The 16,828-nt window shown below is 42.1% G+C and overlaps 1 protein-coding gene across 1 annotated transcript; it reads right to left on the bottom strand.

Moving 5' to 3' along the window:
• Positions 1-13,162: 13,162 nt before the first annotated feature.
• On the bottom strand, positions 13,163-15,722 carry LOC140015109 (uncharacterized). The gene is made up of 2 exons (XM_072066995.1): positions 15,122-15,722; positions 13,163-14,562 (listed from the first exon to the last, which is right to left on the bottom strand). Exons 1-2 carry the CDS (start codon positions 15,720-15,722, stop codon positions 13,163-13,165), a joined length of 2,001 nt encoding a protein of 666 aa, XP_071923096.1.
• Between the last annotated feature and the right edge of the window lie 1,106 nt (positions 15,723-16,828).

Below are 16,828 nucleotides of genomic sequence, written 5' to 3'. Positions count from 1 at the left end.
TCCTCAAGACTAAGGGAGACCAACGATGCCCTTTCTCTTCCTTGTTCCATCATTGATTTGATCCATTCGTTGTACTCTAAGACGACCTTAGGCTCTACTTTATTCACTTGGTCCAAATGCAGGTTGTCCAGACTACACAGATTCCCCCAAGCTTCCAGCACCATAGTCTGGCATTCGGTGACTGTATTGAGTTCGATGCTCCCCATCCTTTGTATGATCGGCACTCGCTGCGGATACCCAAACTGTCTCATAACTCGTTGTGGCACATACACAATCAATCCACCGGTGCTTGCTAACGGGATAAAATCAAGTTGTGTTGTCCTGAAAGCTGGATCCCTTACTTTCGTCCAATCAAGAACCCATTGTATCTTATCCGAAGTCAAAGCATTGAATTCCTGAACAAACAAACTCGGAGACTCTATTCGATAGTATTTTCTAACCCTCTCTCGGTGCGACTCAACCCAATTTGTGGTTGGAAGGCATGATCCCAACGGATTCAGTGTTCTTTTTGACAGATGCTCCATCGCCTATATTTGAAGTACCAGGTTGGATGCATAGAAAAACCCTCTCTTCTTTCGGCATTCAGTAACAGCGGCGAAAATGTCAGCAATGATAACGGGTACTAGGGTAGGAGTTTTTCCTCTAATTCCCAAAAACACACTCTGAACCATGTTGACCGTTGAAAACGTAACTTTCCCATGCTTTTTCGGAAACAGGAGTAGATTAATCAGAGTTATCCCAAAAGCTAGTACTCGTTTCTCTTCCCACTGTTCTCTACTAACGAAAAAGTCCTCGTGGTGATGATCATAGGATTCCTTTTCCCCGAATCGCTTGTATAAGAACTCCAGCGGGCATGATCTTACGTCCGGGTGTTGACTCATGCTAAACTGTTTCAACCCTAAGAACTTACAAAATTGTTCTCTGGTGCCATTCATTGGGTATACCATAGGGTGACCTTTCCCAGGCACTTGTAACAATCCTTCTATCTCCTCCAGGGTTAGTGTCAATTCGCACTCTCCAAATCGGAAAACAGAGTTGTCCGAGTCCCAGAACTCGAGCAAAGCTTGGACAATGGCTACATTCGGAGTTATGTTCAAGAGACTAGGTAAATGTCCTATATACGGGAAAAGTCTGTTCACTTCATGTGCCACATTGTTCTTCCAATCTACTAGCTCACGAGGTATCTGATTGAGCATTCTACACGGAGCCATCTGGGGAAGAAATTCACTTTAGTACCTTACCTCAGGATTTTACCCTTTAGGTAATACAGAAATAGTAAACGTGTAAGTCCCATTGGATTAAATATCCGAGACATGTGGCGGCTTATTCCTAAACACGGGATTCCCTACGTGGCATTCCCTTTCTATGGTTTATGCGTGATGCCAGTTATTAAAGCGATGTAAATATGTGGCAAATATGGCCTAAAGGACATAAATAATGCATCGGGGGGAAAAGGTCTAAAATGAAGTGTACTTATTGAAAATTAATTGTAATGACTGAAATTTAAACATGTGAGTTATCTAGTGGGTAAGTCACTAAAAGAGTGCCAAAGAGGCCTCTTATTGCTAAGGCATATGAATGCAAGCCAAGAAAACAAAGAAATGGTTAGTGCAATTGATAGTACACATAACACATTGGGAGCAATTAAGAAAAGAAATATAATAAAAGCAAGTAAAAGGGGTGGAACCCCCTCCCTCGTGCCTATCGTGCTTAAAAGGGTGAGGCTGACTCTAACCTAGGCAAACTCTAACATGGATGCATGAGGCTGGGGCTCACTAATGCAACTAGACTCGATAAGTCTCGGCTCCCAAGCCTTCAGACCTAAAGGCGAAGGGTCATCACTCCCAGGGCCTTTGATCGGTGGCTCGAGTGATCCCTTAGGTAGCGCTATGGGCGCAGAGCACACCAGCCGCCTACCCAAGGCAATCGATCCTAATCCTACAAGGCGGTGTGGGAAACGCCCACGAAAAATAAAATAAAATGGGATAAAAGCAAGTAAACGTGCACGTATGAAGTGTTTTCCTATTTTGAGGGAAGGGGTTGAGAACCACGAGAGGCTCTAAAGGTGACACCCCCCCCCCCAAATGCAATGCAAGCGCGAGATAAACAAGTAAACATACATCCAATCAACCAATCACACGTACGTGAGTGAGGGAATAGTTTGATACGCGCGTGAGGAAAAGGGTCCTAAAAAGGGAAAATGCAACCCTAATATCCACATGCTATACATAAAAAAGGTAGAAAAAGGAAAAGAACAGCTAAATCAAATGCTCGGACCCACTTAGGAAGTCCCCAGTGGAGTCGCCAACTGTCGCGCCCCACTTTTTGAATGAATGTGTGGTGTGTGTAGTGTGGTGTGAACGTGTGCAAAATGAAAATAAAGGCCATGGGACTTGATAAAGCGACGGTTTGGCCATATAAAGTTCAAAAAGGATTTTTTTGAAAAATGGAGTCGCCACTTGGTATAGAGTTAGGGTGTACCAAGTCACCCAAAAATGATTTTTGTTTTTGAATGAAAAAAGTAAATAAACCCTTTTAGAGAACTTTTGGGTCTACGTAACCAAAAGAGGGATCGGGGGTCACATTTGACGAAGGGGAAGGCAAGGATAAAAATCCAAGGCACCCCTTCGACCTAGCCAAGGCTAGTTGCGTGACTTAAACCAATTTTTCCTAATTTTTCTACCCAAGGTATGTATCGCGTGTTGGATATGTCTATATGAATGCAAAAACCTAGACCTAGGGGGACATGGGGGAAATTTCTCTTCAAAGGTTGAGTGGTGCCAATCACATTAATTGTGAAGCCCAATAATGATCCTTTGGAGAGGTCACACGTAATCCTAAATGACGTAAAAATGAGTGGAATGCATGCCATGTGAAAGTGTGAGTTTGTGTGAAGTGAGAAAAATGATAAAAGTAATAAGATATAAGTGGAGGTGTGCAAATGTCTTTGCAAGGTAAAGTAAGTAAAGAATAATAAGGTGAAAAATGCCATAAGGTGCATGTGTGAAGTGAGAATGTAGAAAGTAGTGTGAAGTGAGAATGTAGAAAGAGGAATGGAATATAAAGTAAGTGATATTGAATGAATGAAATGCATGAATCCTATGGGAATGCAAGCAAAACGGGTACGGGGACTCTTAACTTTGTGACTTGATTTTTCCTTTGATAGAGGGAATATAAGCGTGCTAAGGCTTAGAAAAAGCCACACTCGTCTATATCCTATATTTAAGGGGACTCTTCAGGCAAATGTACCCTAACTAGCATGAGATGCAAGACCTAAAGTGAGGGGAAAGGGGAATCGAGGAGCATGCCAGATGATAAAACTAAGGAAAAATGCATGATATGTAGTGAACAGGCAAATAATGCATTAATGAATGGGGATGACCTATTGGGTCTAGCGTTGGACTAGCCCTTTCTATGAATTCCTAATGAAATAATGAGCCACAACTAGCATTGGACTAGTATGGTGACATACATTCATCCATTCCATTCATTCATGGCTATGAAAGCAAGTAGACATGCCAAAACACTCGTAAACACGTAACACGTAACACTTAGCATGCTCGACTAGATGCAAGAGCCTAATAAAGCAATTAAACATGTAGCAACAAAAACAAGCAACCAAGGGGAAGGGGAAATGGACCAGATGCTCTCCAAGCCCTATCTATTACAAGCCAAGAGGTGTACACATACCCCATAATGAATAACTTAAAGAGCCTAATAAAGCAATTAAGCAAGCAACCAAGGGGAAGGGGAAATGGACCAGATGCTCTCCGAGCCCTATCTATTACAAGCCAAGAGGTGTACACATACCCCGTAAAAACATAAAGGGGAAGGGGTAAATGGACCAAATTGCTCGCCAAGCCCTATCTATTACAAGCCAAGAGGTGTACACATACCCCATAAAACTTAAATAAAAGTAAAGTAAGTAAATGCATGCAAGGAGGTAAGGAAAGCGAAGTAGACAGGCATATTCACATAACACATAAGATCACATAGGAGAGACAAAAAGGGATAAAAGAAATTGTACCTCCCCCCGTGTGTAATGCTAGTAAGGTGAACAAGACTCAACTTGGGCTATGGTCACTAAAGAAGGAGCTAATTTGGGCTAAAACCATTCAAAGGAAAGGATTAATGCACCAATATAATGATAAAAGACAAATATGACAATCGAAATCCATCAAACATCGAATCCGTCCTCACTTTGCAACTTAGAAATGATCAAATAAAAAAACAAATTAGACCAACCAATCATCTAAACCATCTCAACATGCAATCAAATAATGCACGGTTACCAAGAAAAAGAGATTATCAACCAAGTCCTAAGGTAAACACTCCTAATGATTCACTTATAAATATTAACAACCCCTCAAGTCCGATTAATTATTATAGAATTTCAAGGGCCCAAGATCAAATACGGGTCAATGAGTGGTTTCACTTGCATTTTAGAATCCCTAAAGCAGCCATTAATCAATCAAACCGAAATTAATTAAAACGTTTTAAAAACCTTAAAGGTCCCAGAGCAAGACAAAGGTCAAGCAACAAATTTGTTTAAGAAAATTAAAGAAAATAGGCAAACATAAGCTCATGTAGACATAAGGTTCACAAAATCATGCATTAAGTACCACCTAAACAAATGAAAACAAACAAGCAATCGAGTTGAAAGATTGAGGCTACCAAGGACTCAAATGCGAACATTAACCAAACACTCAAGCTTATCAAACACTTCTAGGCACTTCAAAATCCAAAAGCAAAGAAAAAGTCAAGTAATGGCTTGAAATCCAACTATTCTAAGATCTATTTGCAAAAATTAGAACTTAATTGAGCCTTTATAATATTGCTGCAAAAATTCAGGGACCCAATTGATTGATTTTCAAAGCTTATGGGCCTTAAAGGGATTAGATAGAAGCCAAGGGGTTGGAGTGCAATTATTTTAGAACACTTTACATGCAAGTTTCATGCAACCACGTAAAGAATGCTTCTGCAAAATTTTCGACCATGTTGCCTGCAATACTTATGTTCATTTTAATGCCATTTTCATCCAGACCAAGTTAGTATTTTATCCTAACATCAAATGTCTTGATTCCAAAACAACAAAACATAACAATCAACGTCCAAAACAAGCCAAAGGAGAAAAAGAAAAGCGGATGAATGGAAGCATACAATTTTCTGAAAAATTTTCTGGTATTGCTCCTATCCATTCTATCATGCAAATAAGTTCATCAAACAGCAAATTTCCCCTCATTCATCCTCAATTAAACACGCAACTTCACTGAAGGGTTGGAACAAAGAAATAGAGTTGACCATTAGGGGAAAAAAAAACTAACAGCCATAGAAGGAACAAAAATGCAGCAAAACCTTTTGTAATTCAGCACTTTGCAAAATCCAGCTCTCAAACGTTATTCAAACCCAAACAAAACCCCCATACAATCCCTTCACTTTGCCACATGAAACTTGTAGACTTAAAACTCCAAGAACCGGACAAAAGGCATGCAGATTAAGTGTAAAAACTCGAAGAGCAGCTACGGAAGAGAAAACGGAACAGAAAATGCAATTCCTTTTGTTCTTTGCTGCGGAACTTTCTGCAGCTATGGGTTCACGTAAATTAAAGGCAGAAACATTGCATTGGACTCCCCATTCATCTACCAAACATCAATCTCAGTAGTGAGGAAACAAAAGAAAAATAGCAAAGAAAGCATCAACGCCCACTTAAAATTTTGAACCCAGAAAAATCTGTTTCTGCAATTATTTCAGTCCAAACCCAATCTACTCATGCGTAAGAAGAAAAAAGAAAACTCAGACAAGCTTCACAACAGCCCATCCACAATCACATGACTCTCATAACATTGCCCCAAAGCCAGATAACCTGACCGTGTTGCCAATCACAGAAGTGCAGAAAAAGAAAAAACAAAACTCGCGGCAAAACAAAAGCTAGCATCGCAGCAAAGTTTCAACCTTTCTGGCATGATTTTATAAGCTATGGGCAGAAAACAAATGAAAGGCGTTACCTTTATCCCTTTCCAGAGGAAAGAACAGAATCTGGGATGATGAATAGGGCGTCCTTGCTCAGCCCAAAAAGCTTTATCTTCCTCGGCTGTCAACGCTCTTCTTCTGGTTCGCAGTACTCGTATTTCTTGATGAATCGAAGATGATGATGGTGACGCTGGGGCTCCTCCTCCTTGCTGCGCCGCCCCTCTCTAGTTCTCCCTTGGCCCTCCAACCTCGCGGCCCTCAACTCTCTCGAAGCTCTCAAACTCTCAGCCGCCCAGTCCTCTCTTTGTTTTCTTTCAAAAACCCTCAGCCCGTAACCTCTCCAAAACCTCCGTAACCCTTTTTCTTGTTTTCTGCTCTCCGCCGCCCACTTAAACCCTCCTTCAAAGCTCTAACCTTTTGCACAGCCCTCTATTTTCTCTCTTTCTCTCACAGACCTCAGCCCGTAGGTTTCTTTTCTTGAGCCGCCCATCCCCAAATTTTCTCTCGGCTCTTTTCTTTTTCCTTTGCTGTTTTCTGTCTCCCCCCGACCCTCTCTCTCTCTTCGTGGGTTTTTTTTTTCTTGCGGCTGTGGCTTCCTTTCCTTTTATAGGAGGCCAGCCAACCCTAAAACCTTGAACCTCTTCCATATTTTGCAGCTAAGGGCTGCCCGAGGTCCTCCCTTGCAAGCTGCAAAAACGCAGCTTGCAAGTCGCGTTTTTTTTTTTTTAAAAATAATAAGTACAAAATTGATAAAATATAAATAATAATAATAACAAATTTTAAAAACCAGGTAATAACAATAATAATACTAATAATGATGAAAACAATTAAAAAAACTAACAACTAAAAACAACAAAAAATGGCCATTTTTCAATCTTTTTCTACATTTTCCCTTTTTCATTTTCATTCATTTTTCCTTCTTTTTTTCTCTTTTTCTAAATGAACCAAATAAAAGATAAATGAAGTAGAGATGACTAAAATAGATAAATAAAATCAAAATAAAACAAAAACTCTATTTTTCTTTTTCCTCGATTTTCTCTTAATGCTATGCTAAAATGGCTGACAAATAAAAATAGAACAAACAAAAAATGAATAGTAAATGAATAAATAATAAAACACCAAAAATTTGGTGTCTACAGTTTGCCCCTCTTTGTCTGAGTTTTGAAAAAACTTGAGACAAAGAAGTAGACACCAAATACTTACCTGTGTTATTCGGCTGCGAATTACTCAAACGATGGGGACTGACCCCTGACAGGAAATTTAAACGGGACTGACCCGAACAGGAATTTAAACGGGACTGACCCGAACAGAATTTAAACGGGACTGACCCGAGCAAAAATTTAAACGGAACTGACCCGAATAGGAATTTAAACGGGACTGACCCGAACAGGAATTTAAACGGGACTGACCCGAACAGGAATTTAAACGGGACTGGCCCGAACAGGAATTTAAACGGGACAGGAATTTAAACGGGACTGACCCGAACATGAATTTAAACGGGACTGACCCGAACAGGAATTTAAACGGGACTGACCCGAACAGGAATTTAAACGGGACTGACCCGAACAGGAATTTAAACGGGACAGGAATTTAAACGGGACTGACCCGAACAGAAATTTAAACGGGACTGACCCGAACATGAATTTAAACGGGACTGACCCGAACAGGAATTTAAACGGGACTGACCCGAACAGGAATTTAAACGGGACTTCACTGGGGAAGTTTGAATAATGAATTGAGTCTTTACCTGGGAGTATTTCAACCTTTGGTACCAAGAGGGAGGTTTAGCTAAAACAATAGCTGATGTTGTTCCTTGTGATCATTTCGTCTTTGATTACTGAGGAGTTGTTTCTGACATTGATTTCGGTGTGAAGAGGAGAGTGGTTGTTCTCATTTGTAAATGTAAGGTTCCTGCAAGAAAAGAAGAAATAATGGACTTGCCACCATCATCTGATCCGGTTTGCCTTGAGAATCGTGTAAACATGAGTCTTATGACGCTTTTGCCTCTATTCCGCGGCGTCTAGTTTAGCCGAACTTGTAATTTCGAAACCTTCTGATTTTCTGAGACTGATGAAGTACGTCTTCATTACGTCACCAAATCCATGTAACCTTGTTGTACTTTACCCATTTTAACAGATGATTGATTCTTGCACAAACCCTGGGGTTATCATCCATTCAAATCCAATGGTGCAAGAATGATGCATGAAAATTAGTCATACAAGAAACAATAATATGTGCAAGATGATTTCCTATGTCAGGCAAAGATGATCATGCAAAAGAATGTAGTCAAACCAATAGCAATTGAACGCAAATAGTCAAGAGAAATCAAGAAATTTATAAAGATACATTTTGCAAAAGAATATTTATGAAGAAAAATACAAAACTTGGCCAACGAATATCATATTCGAGACTTTGGACATATTTGCTTCGGAATTCGATACCGGCAGAAGTGTCACAATCATGAGGGAAAGCCCAAGCGGAACAGGTCACCAGCTATTCCTTCTCGTGCATGTCTCATTGAGAAAACCTACCTTGGCGCCCTTTCGGGTTTTCACCAAGGTTGCCCCCACCCTTTTTGTTTTGTTGTTTTTTTTTTTTTTTTTTTTTTTTTTTTTTTTTTTTTTTTTTTTAAAAAAAAGCGCCCTTTCGGGTTTTCGCCTAAAGAACAATGAAACATCTTGGCCATGATCGACTCAAAAATATGAATGAAAGATTTCAGGTATCAGTAAAATGCACTTCCCTTGTAAGATTAGGCGAAAGCATTATGGACATCATTTGCCAGTTGACTATCAAATTTCCTAATAGAAATGCACCAAGCGACGAAAGCCAGGACTTTGGGTTTTGTGATGAGGTCAGGTGGGGTGTTTCCAAAAAAGTTGAAGCTTGAAAGCAAATTCGATGCCAGGGGTAAAATAAACTGAGATTGCCCTATTTTGGAATCATTTCCGATTTTGAACGAAACCGAGGAAAATTTGCCCCAGTTTGATCGGATTTTCACTCTTTGCATTTTTCATTGCATTTTCCTCACTTTTGCATTTTTCTTTAAAAATTAAATTTGCCCCAGTGTGGGGTTCTTTTTCTTTTCTTCATCTTTCTTTCAAAATAAAAATTTTGCCCCAGTGTGGGGTTTGCAATTCTCAGGGGTTATCAAACGAAAATTTTGTCAATTCTGATGGCTCAAAGGGGACAAGTAGGGATAAAATGCTTTAAGTGTAAAAGAAGATGGCCTGACTTGCATTTCATCATTTGCATGAATTTCTAAAGAAAATTTGAATGATCAAATGAAAAACTTTCTGCACATGTCTGAGTTGATGAGTTGAGGGAATGCTCGTCCATCCATTTCTGCTAAGATAAGTGCTCCGCCAGGTAATGCCTTTTGGACAATGAACGGCCCTTGCCAGTTTGGAGCGAATTTGCCCTTAGCTTCATCTTGCATTGGCAAAATTCGCTTTAACACTTTGTCACCTTCTTCAAATGCACGCCGATGGACCTTTTTGTTGTAAGCCCGGGCCACACGCTTTTGATAACACTGACCATGACAAATAGCATTGAATCGCCTTTCATCGATCGACGTCAATTGTTCATGGCGCTGCTTTATCCAATCAGCCTCCTCCAATTTAGCCTCCATAAGGATCCGCAACGAAGGAATTTCAACTTCGGCTGGTAATACAGCTTCCATTCCATACATCAGTGAATATGGCGTTGCCCCAGTCGATGTCCGGATAGAAGTCCGATACGCCATTAGTGCATAGGGCAACTTTTCATGCCAATCGCGATGCCTTTCAGTCATTTTGCGGATAATCTTCTTCAAATTCTTATTCGCGGCTTCTACAGCTCCGTTCATTTGAGGCCTATAAATGGCGGAGTTGCGGTGTCTGATTTTGAATTGCTCGCATAGTCCATCCACCATGTCATTGTTCAGATTTTTGGCATTGTCAGTGATAAGCGTTTCGGGCACCCCAAAGCGACAGATGATGTGATCTCTCAAGAAATTGGCAACTACCTTCTTCGTCACATGTTTGAATGACTCCGCTTCAACCCACTTGGTGAAGTACTCGATTGTCACCAATATAAATCGATGTCCATTCGAGGCGGGTGGATCAATTGTACCAATCACGTCCATACCCCACATTGAACAGGGCCACGGGGCGATCATACTATGCAATTCAGTGGGTGGAGCGTGTATAACGTCACCGTGCATTTGACATTTTATACATCGTCGGACAAAATCTATACAATCACGCTCCATAGTAAGCCAGAAGTACCCGGTTCTCATGATTTTCTTTGCTAGCAAGTGGCCATTCATGTGAGGTCCGCAAACGCCACTATGTACTTTCTTCATCATATACTGAGCTTCATCTTCATCAATGCACCTTAAGAGGTTCAAATCTGAGGTTCTTTTATACAAGACTTCTCCACTCAAGAAAAATTTTGAAACCATTCTACGCAGAAAGCTCTTGTCCTTGGTACTAGCATGCAGGGGGTAAGATCCAGTTTTGAGAAACTCCTTAATATCATTATACCAAGGAACATTGTCAGAAGGCTTATCTACAGCCCAACAGTGGGCAGGCTTGTCTTGAAATTGAATCTGGATTGGTTCGATCTTCAACTCATCTGGATACTGGATCATAGAAGCTAAAGTGGCCAAAGCATCGGCAAACGCATTTCGGGCTCGTGGGAGATGTCTGAACTCCAAATTTTGAAATTGCTTGGCCAGAGTGAGCAAACTACAATGGTAGGGCAAAATCTTTGAATCTTTGGTCATCCACTGCTTCAAGGTTTGGTGCACGAGCAAATCTGAATCACTGAAAGCTACCAACTCCTTGATCTCCATTTCTAAAGCCATTTTGAGACCAAAAATGCAGGCTTCATATTCAGCCATGTTGTTGGTACAAGCAAATTGCAATTTGGCAGCGGCAGGGTAGTGTTTTCCTTCGGGCGAAACCAGAACAGCTCCAATTCCAGCTCCTAGAGGATTTGAAGCTCCGTCGAAGAAAAGCCTCCATTCAGGGCTCTGCTCACTTATATCGTCCGTGGCGCCTACAAATAAGATCTTTTCATCAGGGAAATAGGTGTGAAGTGGCTGATAATCATTGTCCCTTGGATTTTCCGCCAGATGATCAGCTATAGCTTGCCCCTTGACGGCCTTCTGTGAAGTGAAAACAATATCGAACTCTGAGAGAATTATCTGCCATTTAGCTAGACGTCCAGTTAGCATCGGCTTCTCCAGGAGATACTTCAAAGGATCGGATCGGGAAATAAGATAAGTGGTATGGCTCAACAGATAGTGTCTCAGCTTTTGAGCTGCCCAGGCCAATGCACAGCAGCTTTTCTCAATGAACGAATAATTAGCCTCGTACTGCGTAAACTTCTTGCTTATATAGTAAATAGCTTGCTCCTTCCTTCTAGAGTCATCGTGTTGCCCGAGGACACAACCAACCGCTCCGTCGAGCACAGATAAGTACATGATCAATGGTCGGCCCGGTTTGGGTGGCACCAGGACCGGAGGCTGCAGCAAATAATCTTTAATTTTGTCAAAAACTTGTTGGCACTCTTCATTCCAGTACAACGGCACATTCTTTCTCAATAATTTGAACAACGGCTCGCATGTGGCCGTTAACTGGGCAATGAATCTCCCAATAAAATTGATCTTCCCTAAAAAGCTTTTCACGTCCTTCTGAGTTTTTGGCACTGGCATATCTCGAATCGCCTTGATTTTTGCTGGATCTATCTCTATGCCTCTCTTGCTCACGATGAAACCCAACAATTTACCAGCTGGTGCCCCAAAGGCGCATTTCGCAGGATTTAACTTCAAATTGTATTTTCGCAGCCTTTCAAATAGCTTCCTCAAATCATCCAAGTGGTCCTCCGCCCTTTTAGACTTGATTATGATGTCATCCACGTAGACCTCCATCTCTCGGTGGATCATATCATGAAATAGGGTAGTCATGGTTCTTTGATAGGTAGCTCCAGCATTCTTTAGACCAAACGGCATCACCCGATAGCAAAACGTGCCCCAAGGGGTGATAAAGGCGGTCTTTTCTCTATCCTCTTCCGCCATCAAAATCTGGTGATATCCAGCAAAGCAATCACAGAAGGATTCAATCTCATGCCCAGCGGTATTGTCCAGGAGAATGTGAATATTCGGCAGTGGAAAATCATCTTTAGGACTGGCTTTATTGAGGTCTCTATAATCAACACAAACTCGCACCTCTCCATTCTTTTTTGGAACAGGGACTGGATTCGAAAGCCAAATAGGGTAATGGGAAACAATGATAATGTTGGTTTGGAGTTGTTTTTTAATTTGTTCTTTTATTTTGAGGCTCATATCTGGTTTGAATTTTCGGGGTTTTTGTTTCACGGGTGCAAAAGTAGGGTCGGTGGGCAACGTATGCACTACCACATCAGTTGAAATGCCAGTCATATCATCATAGGACCATGCGAATACATCCTGGAACATAATCAAAAATTCAAGCATCTCCTTTTTCTGCCCCTCATTCAAATGAATACTAATTTGCACTTCCTTAACTTCATCTTTAGTGCCAATGTTAACCTTTTCTGTTTCTTCCAAGTTCAGTTTTGGTTTCTCCTCATATTGCTCAAGATCCTTTGCAAAAGAATCGAATACCTCTTCATTATCACTCTCGCTTTGGAGTTCGGATTCACAGACCTCCAAATCGTGAGTGATATAGAGATTGCCATTATCGAATTCCAGAATTGTGATATCCAAAGGATCAAATAATTTTATTTTTGGCCATCGAAACTCCTTCCGAACGGGCAGAAACTCGGCTGTCCAATTGGGAATTGACCCTTCGGGGATGTCAGGAAATTCAGCTTTGTCTGGAAAACTATCTTCAAATGTTGCCCCAATGAACAATTGGGCCAAACTAGCTTCAATTTCATCAACTGGGTTAATTTCCGACATGATCACCTCGGCTGGTCGTGGGAAAGTATAATGCAGTGGTGGAATGTCAAGAGCCCCTTGCCTTCCTTCTTTCTCCGCTTTCTTGCGTTCCTTCATCTCTCTGATGTCCTTGGCAGTCGGTCGGAAACCCAAACCAAATGAATCCTTTTTCTCCACAATCTCCACTGGCTTCAGAATTCCTTGCAAATCTCGTCCCAGCCCTTTGTCAAATTCATAGCCTCCACGGATCATTTCTTTGGCCATCATGACACTGGCCTTTGGTAAAGCTCACTCCTCGTTTGTGATCCAACTTACAGAGACGATGTCAGCCGTGCTATGAGGAGTCATGGTGACATTGCGGCTTCCATCCTCTTTTGACCCAGAATCGGTGATTACAAGGCAATCCTCTTCGGCAAATATAGTTATCAGCTTGTCATTTACTACAAACTTCAGCAACTGATGTAATGAAGAAGGCACAGCCCCAGACTTATGAATCCACGGCCTTCCAAGTAGAACATTGTAAACACTAAGAAAGTGCATGACTTGGCAGGTTATTTGAAATTGGTCGGGCCCTATCTCGACGACTAAATCCACTTTTCCTATTGGCTCTCTTTGCGCTCCATCAAAACCTCGAATTATAGTCCCTGAAGGCCTCAGCTTTATGTCTTGCAACCCTAGCTTTTCCAAGGTGCTCCAAGGACAGATATTAAGTGCAGAGCCATTGTCAATCAATACTTTCGGCAGCATTTTCCCATTGCACCTCACAACTATGTATAGGGCCTTGTTATGTCCAATACCCTCCACCGGCAATTCATCGTCAGAAAAAGTAATTTGTTTGGTAAATAACACACTTCCAACCACATGCGAGAAATTATCAACTGAAATATCCCTAGGGATTTGAGCTCTAGTCAATACTTCGATCAACGCGTCCCTATGCATATCTGATGAAAAGAGCAGGTCCAACATGGATATCTGAGCAGGTGACTTGCTTAGCTTCTCGATTACATTGTATTCGCTTCTCTGGAGCCTTTTAAGAAAATCCAAAGCCTCTTTCTCGGTGATTGTTGGTTTAGCAGGCGGCTCGGAATTATTTGCTTGTATCGGAATGGTAGTTTCAAACGGACCGGCAGTCTTCCCCGATCTGGTAACCACTGACACCTCCTTCTTTGCAATTGACTTCTCCCCAATCTGTATGACGGGTTCATCGTAATTCCATGGCACTTGTTGCAGACTTAAAACAGGCTCTTGCTTCGGGAATTCAATGACTACGGGCTCCAAAACCTCCCTCTCAGCTGGCGTGAGATCCAAGATAAAAGGCTTTTCATCCTCTTCGAATGGCAATTCTATGACAAATGGCTGGTCTGTGATCCCAAATACTTCAGCTTCCCTCGCCAATTTCTTGACTTGTTCCACATACTCTGCATCGTCCAGAATGACCCCAACGATATTAGCGTGCTCCGGCAAGGGGTTTCTATTTACGTTCGGTCCTTGTGCCTCCCTTTTCCTAATTACAATCTCTCCGGCTTCAATCATGTCTTGAACTTTATGTTTGAGAGCCTTGCAATCCAAAGTGGAATGCCCGGGTGTCCCTGAGTGATAAGCACAAACAGCTTGCGGGTTATACCAGGCGGGCATGCCATACGGATAGGTAGGAGGGGGTACCATACCAATTTTTCTCCGGCCTTTAACTGGTCATACAATTGGTCTAAAGGCTTACCTAAATTGGTCAATGTACGGCTAGGGGGTCGGTTGTAAAGTTCAGTAGGTTGAGGATGGTTGTAATCAGGTCTATTCGGTGGAGGAAATCTTGGGTTATACGGTGGGCGAGGTCGGTTTTGGGGTGGATTTGGTTGAGAGATTTGAAAAGGAACTGAAGGTGGGTTAGGATAGCTTGGGCGAGGTCGAGGGTGGTGGATATTGGTAGTATATACATGGTGTGGGTTTGGATAATAAGGGTAATATGGTTGGTAGGTTGGATTGTGTTGATATCGGGGTCTGGGTGAAGGGTTTTGATTCCATATGAAGGCAGCTTCCCCCCCTTCTTTTTAAGTTGCGGGTTCTTCCCACTACTCCCTTGCCCTTGCAAAGCTTCCACTTGCGATTTCAGGGCAGAGACGTTGACAATTTTTCCGGCTCTCACAAAGTCATCAAACTCCTCGAGTTTATTTACAATTGCAGCAAACGAACATCCGGTCATACGAAAAATCTCTTCGAAATATGGAGGATCATGCGCCTTTATGAATGTGCGAATAATTTCATCCTCAGTCATCGGAGGTTCCACCTTAGCAGCTACCTTTCTCCATCTTTTGGCGTATGTCTTGTGATCCTCAGATGGTTGCCTCTTTGTGCCCTCCAAAGTAGTCCGGGTCGGTGCCAATTCACAGTTATACTCATACTGTCTGATAAAAGCATTGGACAGATCGAGCCAGGTTTTCACCTCCTCCAGCTTTAAATTTGAATACCAATCAAGGGCATCGCCTTCTAAACTCTCCGGGAATAACCTTAACGGCAAGTTCTCATCATCCACTGGTCTACCCAACTTGTTAGCGAACAAACGCAAGTGCGTCTTTGGGTTGCCCGTACCGTCATATTTGTTGAACTTCGGGGTCTTGAACCCCACCGGCAGTTGCACGTTTGGAAATAGGCACAGATCATCGTAATCTAACACCCCTTGTTTGCTTAACCCTTGGCTCTTGCGGATGAACTCATCGAAACGGTCCAACCGCTTAAGTAACTTCAGATCAATTGGGGCAGATGACTCTCCCATTTCTGGCTTGTTTTGAAAAACGTGCTCCGGCACAACGGGCTCTGCAGTAGTTTGATAAAAGGCGTGTGGATCTGGAGGCATGTTTGGACCACCTTGGCCACCTTGGGTTTGAAATCCCTGCCCATAGAGAGGATAGAACGGAGGATTTTGAGTGTAAGCATATTGCGGGTTGACAATTCCCTCAAATGTAGTTTGAATTGGAGGAATAACAAAAGGTAACGTGGTTTGAATTGGCGGAATAACAAATGGTTCGGATTGTGGTTGTCTGACGGGCGGAGACTCGGGTTGCACTCCGCTACTAACGAGCTCGTCGATCAATTTCTTTTGGGCGGCCATTTCAGATGCCATCTCCCCAAATTTGGTGAGCAATTCGGTCAACTGAACCCCGGGACTTGCGATCTCCGGCTGGGTCGTTGCAACGGTCTTTTCCGATGACTCTTGCTGGGTACTCATGTCTACACGATTCCTTTGGGCCTTACTTCGGGATCGCGTTATGATGGGGCTTCGTCGAGAAGCTATGGTTAAATGTTACCTGAAAGTACGAAATGACGTGCTTTTAGATTTAGCCTTGGCTTAGCCCCTTTTTAGCAAAAAATAAAACAAAGAAAAAGAAAAAGACGAGAGTTAGTAGATGTTCCAAAAATTCGGATGCATGTCCTACGGGGGGAACCCTTTTGTGCCAAGGGTAGGCCTAGCATGATGCAAACCTTCGGCGTAAAATCCCTTTTTCAAACCTGTGAGTGAATATAGAAGCAGGAATTCTCATTAAAATATGGACAAACTCAGTCCTTCTTTACAATTTCATTGATGGTTCGACCAACCATTCTTACAAAGTCTTCATGTCTAGCTAGTTTAGTGTGTTGGGACTCCCTAGAACTCCCGATGCTAAGTTTCCGAATTTCATCTTGGATTTTGTCAAATGCACTCAATGCCTTTTCTAAGTTCTCGGTCTTTTTGGCCTCTTTCTTCAATTGTGAGCGGGCGTCTTCCAATGCTTGATCGGCTACCATGATCTGCAACTGACGATTCTCCAACTCTTTCTTCAACTTTTCATTCTGCTCCTCAAGACTAAGGGAGACCAACGATGCCCTTTCTCTTCCTTGTTCCATCATTGATTTGATCCATTCGTTGTACTCTAAGACGACCTTAGGCTCTACTTTATTCACTTGGTCCAAATGCAGGTTGTC

The sequence above is a fragment of the Coffea arabica genome, chromosome 10e (genome assembly GCF_036785885.1).
Source record: "Coffea arabica cultivar ET-39 chromosome 10e, Coffea Arabica ET-39 HiFi, whole genome shotgun sequence".
NCBI classification, from domain to species: Eukaryota; Viridiplantae; Streptophyta; class Magnoliopsida; order Gentianales; family Rubiaceae; genus Coffea; species Coffea arabica.
The sequence above is the reverse complement of the archived record's forward strand: the minus strand, read 5'-3'. Positions and strand labels throughout refer to the sequence as shown.

Coding starts and splice junctions, on each gene's coding strand:
- LOC140015109 (XM_072066995.1), bottom strand. CDS start 15,722: ATGCCTCCAGATCCACACGCCTTTTATCAAACTACTGCAGAGCCCGTT. Junction 14,563..15,121: donor GACTGAGGATGAAATTATTC/GCACATTCATAA, acceptor TTGTATGACCAG/TTAAAGGCCGGAGAAAAATT.